This window comes from Balearica regulorum, chromosome 2, assembly GCF_011004875.1.
Source record: "Balearica regulorum gibbericeps isolate bBalReg1 chromosome 2, bBalReg1.pri, whole genome shotgun sequence".
Lineage (NCBI taxonomy): Eukaryota > Metazoa > Chordata > Aves > Gruiformes > Gruidae > Balearica > Balearica regulorum.
This window is the reverse complement of record NC_046185.1, coordinates 549,652-559,598: the sequence shown is the minus strand read 5'-3', so window position 1 is coordinate 559,598 and position 9,947 is coordinate 549,652. Positions and strand designations below refer to the sequence as shown.

General features: G+C 42.6%; 1 protein-coding gene across 9 annotated transcripts in view; it reads right to left on the bottom strand.

Moving 5' to 3' along the window:
• Window positions 1-4,489: 4,489 nt before the first annotated feature.
• Window positions 4,490-9,947, bottom strand: part of PUF60 (poly(U) binding splicing factor 60) — a 31,285-nt gene continuing 25,827 nt past the window's right edge. For all 9 annotated transcript variants that reach the window (XM_075743078.1, XM_075743081.1, XM_075743080.1 and 6 more), the window contains 3 exons: window positions 7,439-7,574; window positions 6,735-6,970; window positions 4,490-4,924 (listed from right to left, as the gene is read on the bottom strand). In XM_075743078.1, the coding sequence (XP_075599193.1) occupies window positions 4,625-4,924; window positions 6,735-6,970; window positions 7,439-7,574 (672 nt within the window). In that variant the 3' untranslated portion in view covers window positions 4,490-4,624. The remainder of the gene's footprint in view (window positions 4,925-6,734; window positions 6,971-7,438; window positions 7,575-9,947) is intronic.

Sequence of the window (9,947 nt, the reverse complement as noted above, 5' to 3'; positions counted from 1 at the left end):
ATGCAGCACATATAGAACACGCAGACAAATCAGGATTTTACCTCATTCATACTGAAAGGTGAACCATTTACCTGGAATGAAGATGATGTGGAGAGATAAGTCTGTCCAAGTACCAATGAGATACACAAGAAGGTTTTTCAGTATCTATTTTGCTTCAGACTGCTACTTCCTAAATTATTTGGTCTCCCTCCGCTCATCTACCATGCAGGATACACCAGTAATCCACAGGATTTACAGAATTTAAACTTGTATGCAAGTCAACAGCAGGAACTAGACAAAGAACAGCATTGCACAGGTTAAGGCCCTGAAACGTGAGGTCCTGGGCCAAAGAAAACACCAGTGGTATGCAGCTCTAGAATTAGGTATCTGCAGGATTTAAGCTGACAATTAGTTCTCCATTTTTGCTCAAGCATTTAAATCTAAGGCAAGGGACTCAGGAAAAAAGTGTTTCAAAGCTGGGGTAGGTAGGGTGGGGAGAAACAGGAGTGACAGATACAGGAATGGATGGGAACCAGTTCAAGATGAATTCAGACAAGAGTGTCCTGGAATCATGAAATACCTGACCGAGCTTACTCAAGCACCCGTATCCACTGGGGGTGAGACCTCAGGCCTCATTTTTCAGCAAAGCAATCCTGTAGAGATAGGAGAGGTCTCTAGCAGAGAGCACGGGTACATGAGCTTGCAAGCTCTTTTTAACCTGTTACGTTGAAATGATCCAATTCAAAAACTTGAGAACCAATCCTGCACAATGGGTACTGGGCTTCTGCGTTGCAGTATTTCTCATCTCCACTTCAGCTGTATCCTCTTTAAAACAGTGCCTTTGGGCCTGCAGGGAAGGCCCACAGCCTTACAAGAGCTGAAGTTTCCAACCCCTCTGCTGCTAAGGAACCAGCGATGCTGAGTCAAGACATGAAGGCCCATTTAGAGCAGCCTGTTGGCCTCTACTTTCCACCAATGTCATTTCCTTTAGGGATTAGAAAAGTTGAACTCTTTACTGGTCAGGCCCAGTCTGTAAGCTCCAGCACTGAGGCAAGGTTTCATCCTTACCCCAAACATTTCTGGGATGCTTTCATTAAAATCTAGAGCCTCCTCCGACAGTTGCCACCAGACAGAGCTATCCAATAGTTTGTGCAGCTGCACCCGAACAGCTTGCTGCCATAAATAAGGCAACAAAGCAACTGAGCACCTGCTCAGTTCTGTTTCTGTTCAATCAACTCTGGTACTAGCCAAGTTCCACACACACTGCTTCAAGATATATATGGGCCTCTGTGACACACCACTACTAGTATGATTATCATTATCAGCATACGTAAACATATAGACTTGAGGAACCACAGGAGACAAATTTGGACAGGTTTAGACTTGTGTCTTTCAGGGAATTACTGCAGACCTGTGCCAGAATCTTAACAAGATCAGCACAATTCTCTGTCCTATCTTAGGGCTGCAAATCTAGGAAAGTCCATTGGTGCGGGGTCATGTGGCAAGATTTCCAGGTGTTGAGGTTGCTTCTGCAAAAAGCTCCTTCTGAATTGCTCATGTTTTTCAAATAATTCACCCTGAAGACCAATGCTGTCAAAGGATCAATTGAGAAAGCCCTACACAGACACAAGTGGCTGAAAATTGTTGCTCTGCAGGGTGGTGTATTCTGTCAACAGGAAAAGTCTGAAAAAACCTCAAGGCAAAGTAACTTGAAGACACCTTGTTACCTTGTCACCCTGTCAGAAAACTGTTCAGACTACAACCATTTAAGAAGAGGAGTATCAAGAAAGATTGAAGCCGAACAGACTAATGCAGAGGTACCCATTCTTTTGTCTGCACTCCCACCAGATCCATGCCGCACCTGAAGACATCTACAACTTTTTCCAGTTTGCTGAGAAAGCATGACAGGAAATATGATAATTGGAATACACAATTAAATGGGACTTGGTGATTCCACAGAATCTCTGAAGCATCATCTATGAGGGAATGGGGAGGGAATGGTGAGAGGCCATCCATTAATTCAGGGAAGGGTCCAACACAACCAGTGTTCCTGGGGACCGACAGACACTCACCAGCCTCTGCAACAGCTGGCCAGTTCCTCCAAAGGGAGGCCCTCACAGTGCAGCTTTGTGGTCCTCTTGTCACACGTCATCCTGTTGGTCACCGACAGCTTCAGGCTTGTACAGTCACCTAGAAGGCTAACTACATGGATGGCGAACCCCCCAAAACTTGCCCTGAGAGAGGAACACCACAGCATAGCACACCCACCGTTTATCCCCATAATCTTCTCATCCTTTTCTGAGTTACAGCTTTCCAAGTCAGAATTCCCACCTGCTGAATAAACCATTTTAAATTAAGACACAAAACAAAGCAAACTTATGCCAAGCCTAACGCACTACTGACCTGCCATGCTAGCCTTTTAAATGCATATTTCCATACCTGCTTCAAAATCCTAAATCATTAGATATGTGTACATTTGGCCAAAATGCCACTGTCTGTCATTAATAAAAATATTGCACAGTATCAGTCCCAGCATGGACCCCTGAGGGACAGCACTCACTACCGATCTCCATTTTGACATGGAGCTGTTGACTGCAACTCTGTGGGTGCAGCCATCCAGCCAATTCCTTATGCATCTAAGAGTTCATCCACCACACCCATACCTCTCCAATTTAGTTACAAGGATGTTGTGGAGGACTCTGTCAAAGGCCACACAGAAGTCAAGACAGATGATCTTGTCAGACATTTGGCTTGTCAAGACATTTATGAAGTTACTTTTGTGAAATATCACCTTGTCAGCCAAGGAAGATTGATTGTGCACAACAACTTGTTGATTAACACGTGGGCTGTCATTCTTTACTCTATGCTCTCCCCTTGCATCAACTTTTATCCACTTTGGTTTTTTTAAGCCATCAACACTACAAGGAAACTTCCAGTGCAGTCTTCCTAAATCCAGCCAACAGAACAGGAGCAAATAGCAGAAGATTGAAGCTAGACAGGCCAACTAAGTTATGGGAGAGGTGTTTTGGTTTTCTTTAGGAGGAATAATAAAACCCTGGAGCAATTAATAGTGAATTTTCTCCTGCATCACAAACAAAAGCAGCGAAGAAGTTGTGCTGCATTGTGAAACTGAGACAACTGTGAGCTACCAGTATGCTGTGGGTGTGAGAGGTCAATGGGATCACAGGTGGCATTTCCAGCACAGATAAGAAAGAACAAATGCCACTATATGATATATTCAGCAGGTATAATAAACTACTTTCAAGAAAAGGAAATTCAAGCTAACAAATGCAAAGAAGGGCTGGCTACGGCAGATGACCAGGAAAAGAGCAAGCTGATCCCAAGAGACTTTGGCTATCAAAACAAGTTGAAAACAACGGGCTTGCTATTAACTTGAAATGGGTATAAAAACAGGGAAGAAGGAAGGTTATTTAAGCTAATAGGCAATAGTCGTACAAAAAGAAGGAAACATAGATTAATCATAAAGTTAAACTGCAAATGCACATTTCTAACCTTCAATAGAAAGGGTTCTTTTGAGTGTTTGAAACAAAATACAAAAAATTAATTTTAAAGACATCTCCAAGCTTAGAAGCAACCCACAGCTGCAGGCTCAACTCAGAATTCCCTACTGAAGTTCCTTTGAGATCATTCTTCATTTGAATTTCTACACTAAAGCAATTATTTTCTTCGGATCTGTGCTGTGTACCAGTTATGCATAACAAGAATATAGTAGCTTCTTACATACTTAAAATATTTAAAATAATTAACATGAGCTAATTCTGTTCCTACTCATTAGCTAAACAGAAAGAATACTAAAATAAATGCATTCAAGCTTTTAAAATATTACCAAAGCTTTGAGTCCTTAACAAAAAAACCCCCCAACTTTCCTTTCAGGCAAGGCACGTGTTCCACATCACTGTCCATAGTACAAGGGCTAGATGTTTATTTCACAGATGCACTTTCATGCTGCAAATCAACACTACCCTCGCTCTCACCCCAGCTGTGATGCCTTGCAGCCTGACTTGCTACTCCTATTTTGGCACATAAAGGATGGATCAGTAGGGGTAGCTCTGACCCATGAAAAAAACTCTGAGGTCCAAACTATGGTATCAGAACAAATGCAATGTAAACACTCCAAAAAGGCCCAGCTGGTTCAGTTCTGGGCTCTGACCCATGTTTGGGCTCCTGAGTCGACACTCAACATGCAGATCCACAGCAGGAAAGCTCCCTCCCTCCTTGTTGTTAATACAGCAGCACCCTATGAAGGGACTCCCTCCTCCATTCCAACCATTTATGGCCCATCTCTGAAGAAAACAGATATTCCAGCCCCTAAAAGGTGCAGTGGGATCTTGACCTGAGTGTTGCTGAAGTGAGCACAGTGTAAGGCAGGAGCACAAGCAGCAACTTCAGGCCCTGGCCCTGCTCTTCTAGGCGGATGAGGCCAGACCCATGCCACACAGCTGACAAGGTGTCAGTCCCTTTAACACACACACACACACAGAAGCACACCAGCTTTCTTTGCGCTTTTATCCAAACTACAAGTACATCACAGAGATCTGTGCCCACCCTGGAGCGTTCTTTACACATGGCTAAAAAAAACCCCAGACAGGCAGAGGGGGCAGGGGCGAAGTCTTTCAAGTAGAGTTCATGCTGACAGGTCACTGTTATCAAATCTCTCCTGGTCATACACCTCTGCTACCACCTTCCTTCCTGCAAACCAGCGCCCATTCAGAGCCTGAATGGCTTTGTGAGTCTCTGAGGCCATGGAGAACTCTACAAAGATCTTGACAATGATCTCAGCATCCTCCTCTTCTCCTTGCTTCTCCTGGTAGATGATGACCCTGTTTACAGCCCCAAATTTGCCACATTCTTCTGTCACTTCTCCCTCTAGGTCATCATCAATGTCCTTTGGATCCACCATGTTGCGAAGCACCATCACAGTAGACTGCAGAGAGAAAGGACAAGTGAATTACTACACCTGAGAGACACTGAGATTAAATTTGCAAAGCCACAGACTATGCAGCATGCCTGAGCACCACCAGATATTCCAGTGCTCTCATGACAAGCATATTCCACGGAACTGATAGTGTCCCAGGTTCTCAGGGGTAAATTAGTAAATTTTCTTCCCAGGCATCCAAAATGAACAAATCTTATTCACTGCCAGCTATATTGTGGCAGGCCTCAGTCAGGAAAGCTGTATGCCATCCCTTGGGCCTTTTTTAGACACATCTTCAAAGCACAAGTGACCTGGAGACCTCTATAATTTTTCTTGTGCTCTTGCTATTCAGTTATTTTTTGCTTTGTTATCTTTACCACCACCGTCGTGGTTTTGTGGTGTTTTGTTTCGTTTTTTCATTACAGGGGATAACAACAAATGAGTGAGAGCGCCTGCAACACTTCTCATACGTATTCTCCCATCAAGCCCCTTTGTGACTGAGCACCTCTCTGTATCACAGAATGGTTGATGTTGGAAGGGCCTCTGGAGGTCTCCTGGTCCAAGATCCCCTGCTCAAGGAGGGCCACCTAGAGTTGCCCAGGACCATGTCCAGATGACATCTCAATATCTCCAAGGATGGAGACACCACAACCTCTCTGGGCAGCCTCTGATTTTGTGCATTACACCCAGCTCTACCACATCCCTTCCTCCCAGCTCTGGCCTTGCCCAACATCACAGGCTAGCAGACACAGCATTTCAGGCTTAGTATAATTTTAAAATACTTGTTCCCGTTCTTATTCACACGCCTGTACAACTGTCTTTAAGGGCCTGCTAAAAGAACAGCAAAACCGGAAGGGTACTTACAGGTCGAGAATGCTAAGCAGCTTTGAGAATGGCATAATTTAAGACTCTTTCAACACTGCTAAACTTTTTTCAAGCAAGTATGCCAAATTAATTGAATTCTTTGGGAACGGTACTTGTGACAGGAAAATTGGCTGCTAAGTCAGAAGCTCAAAGATGTATTTAAAACTATGTACCCTTTGAAAGTAAAGAACACTTAACTAGCTAACTCATTTGTGTCCTCCCTTAAGAAATGCATGTCAGTTTTATTCCTATTTTGCAAACAGAGGAGAAACATTGTTGATTCAGTGTCAAAGCTCAGAAAATTTGTGTGTCAGATAGGAAACTCAATCATGCACAGGAACAAACTTCTGGTCATGCCCAAACAAGAAGCCTGATAATCTCAACAATACAGCCCCTTCCAAGACCTAAAAAAAAATTTCTATGAATCTACTGTTCTGTTTAGTGCTCTCAATTTTTATCATTCATTCTTGTCCTCTTTCTCATTGTATCTTCAGTGAAATTTTGTTTTATAAACATCTCAGAATTCGATCCTGCAGTAAAAGGTTGTGGGAAAGAGGTGGACTCAATAGTTTGGAATAGATTGCCTCTGACAATGTGGCAGTCTCACTTTAACTATAAGCCAAAATTCCATCATGGTTTGCTTTAATGATTCTGAGTAAACACACTGTTTAATCAGAGACACCTCCTAGCCAAGCCTCTTTTGGTCTAGTGACTGGTGTGAACTCTCAGAGAAACTCTGAGGAAACCCCAAAGGCAGAATAAGAACCACCAGCAGCACACAAGCTGGTAGCCTTTGTAGTCCCACATGAGCTCTGTGGGGTAGCTGGTAGGTACTGCTGCAGGAGGCCTGAACCACGTACAGAACTGCATAGTTGTACCACATTAAGACGGATCTAAACCTAGCAGTCTCATTTGCTGACAATGAACCAGCTCAGGGCAGTCACACTGCACTCACCTCCTGTTTACGAAGCAATTTCTGCATGACCATATGACGGGCACTGCTGCCAGATATGCTCATATGTTCCTGTTCACTCAGCATCTCCGGCCTCTCTGACTCCTGGAATACCTCCTCCTCTTCCTTCTCCTTTTTGACCTCCATCAGGCCCAATGCTGGGGGACTAGCAAGGATAGGATTGACAACTCCCACTTGTGGAATAGTGACAGGAATGGGAGGTCGGGCAGGGGTTACACCTGTAAGAGTACAAACTCTGTAGCATAAAGAAAAGAACTGATGTTCTGCAACATTTGAATACACACCAGCCAGTATAAACAGGATCACAGAATCTAGATGGTTTTATTTGCTCTGCACCAACAATGACCAGGGAAACATAAGCAGCAACTTAGCATACAGGACATAAGCACTGAATACATGCATCATATACTTGCCCAGAAGGGAGATAAGAGTGCAGGACTTTGCACAGAGTAACAATTATCAGTTGTGCCATGCACTCGTGCTGTGAAGTTCATGTCCCTGTTGTATCTTTTACATACCAAAATAAATTCCTGTTATGCTGCACAAATGAAAAAAAAAAAAGTTCTTGACAAAGGAGGGGAGGGATGGAGGATTTCGGCTTCAAATTCTCCTTAGTTGTGACCCCAGCTATAGAGAACCATATTTTGTAACAGGTACACAAGTGACAAAATGAAGAGTAAATATACCTGTAATGACTCCGGGTGCTTGTGCTGCCATTACAGCCTGTGGCAACGCCCCTAACGGCTGGGCCAGAGTCAGTGCTGGAGATACCAGCCCAGGGGTTGCCAAAGTGCCAAGAACTGCAGCTCCTGCAACTGCTTCCTGCAAGACAAAAAAAGAAAGAAAAAAGTGTTAATTCTGCATCAGGAAGTCATACTATGGGTGCATTCAGCTGAGGCTCAGCTTTTTTCACACCTGAGAAATACCAGATATATAGATTCTGAGGATGACAGCTCTCCAGTGCTACTATAAAAAAGTATTCCACTCAGCCCACCATAGAAATGTAGAAACTATGAGACACCAAGCCTTGGAAGAAACACGTTCTCTTGCAACTCAAATTTCACCCATCTCAAGCTGCTAGATAGGTTACTGAATAGAAGGCACCAAAGAATTCAGTATATGGTTTGAAAGATGCAGGCAATTCCAGAGCAAGAGGAATCTCTACTTGTTCCCACCTTCTACACAAATAAAGCTTTTTACTGATGCTAAGGAATGTGATGCATTTAAGAAGACTGATGGGAGCTTGCATCCCACCCCCTCTAATGACAGCATCAGGGCTGTGGTGCCGTGTGACAAACGTAAGTTTTATCTAAGTGATCTGGTGGAATGTTAATCCTTGTCTGATTCACAGAACAGTGTAGTCAAAAACACGACTGCAAGCACAAGGGACAGGGCAAGAGAGAGCACAATACTGCTATTTTCAAAAGCTGCATACTTTTAGATCAGTTTAAACAAAAAATCTTATCTCTATAGTCTTCATCCTTTAGATGCAGACAGCAACACAGCACAGAAGCTGGCCTTCATAATCATAGCAACTGCAAACAATTATCACATTAGTAAATCTCTCAATGAGGCAATCTTATAACTTTTGCCACCACTGTTTTTACTGGTAAGACCCTACTGAACTCTACTGCTTTCAATGACTGGAAACCTTCTTCAAACTTCCAGCCTTCATAATCAAAACATTTTATAACCACTTCCTTTTATCATTGTTGTCTGTACCTCTTCTCCCATCCTGTGACCTCCTTGCCTCCATACAGACTGTACTTCAGCAAGTCTGATGGCCCTTTCAGCATTTTTCTACAGTTGTACCAAGCCAAACTTCTCTAGTTTCTTCCTGCATATCAGGTTTTCCAATTCTCCCAATAGCTGCAGTACTGTTCTATGCCTTCTGTAATCCAAATAAACACCCTGACTCTAGAAAACCAGAATTCAAACAACAATCAAGATGAACACCTAGTTAAATGATAAAACACTTCCACAAAACTACTGAAAATAATGTGCCTAAAATACACTCTAGGATCCCAATTTTTCTTCTGTTGCTTTCCAGGCTATTATACTCATGACTTAGTTACCCAGATCCTTCTCTTCCTTGTTTTCATGGGGTTCCTATAAGCCCTGACATCATGGAGCAAAAAAATCTTAAGGTTTTGTTCCTTAAATGCAGTATCTGGTATTCTACTACTAAATGCCGCATATATTTCTTACTCCAAACTGCTGTGATATTCTAATTCTCCTCCATTTTAATAATGCAGCTCATCTCTGTGTTGCCAACTAATTCCATTAGTACTCTCCTACTGCCTAGCATAAGGTCGCTAATATTTTTATTGGAGATGAAGCAAGACCTATCTGTAAGTAATTTCACCAGCAGGGTGAAGGGTCAGCAATTTCCAGCACAGCTTGTTTCCATCTCTTCTCACTTGCCTAGGCATCTCAAAATCCACTGTAATCGTAATCGTGCTGGTCTTGTCCAACAGCTTTTCATAGAGGTCTCCACCAACTCCTGTACTGTTGATGGGATATGCTTACTTTTTTTTTTTCTTCTAATGGCATATAACAGTAGTCTGATCAAATAAAGTTATGTTCATCTAAACATCCAAAACATTTTGCATACCTGTTTCTTTTTAAAATTCTGTCCTTCCTTTAAAGCTCATTTTCAATCTCTCCCTACCACTGGTGTGAGAACAAAGTCTGCAGATACCAGTTTTCCATGCTACCTTAAATGCAAGCATCATGTTTGCTGTTCTTCAGCCATATGGCAATAGCCCTGACGTGACAGACTTCTTACCAAAACCTCCTAAAACTATTACGTGTACACCTGCACGTGACAAACTGAGCTCTATGACCACCTAGGATGCAGTAATCCCATGTGCATCATTAGCCAGTCTGCCTTATGCTTTTAATAAAGGGGAAAAATGCTTATGTAAGCATTCAGTGCTATAACAAGACCATAATAATTTTTTACTACACTGGTCATTAGCTGCCCCCTCTTTTTACTTAAATGGCTAAAGAAACTTTTTCCAATAGCTTTAATTCCTTAACCTTCTTTTGCAAGGTTGATTTTTTCACCGTGAATGTCAAGACATTAACTATCTTTGTTACTCAATACCTGTCTTCATAGTTTCATTAAAGTGCAGAGACATCTCCTCCTTCCTCAGCTGTCATGCTAATTCCAGACTATAGTTGGAGTTTTGA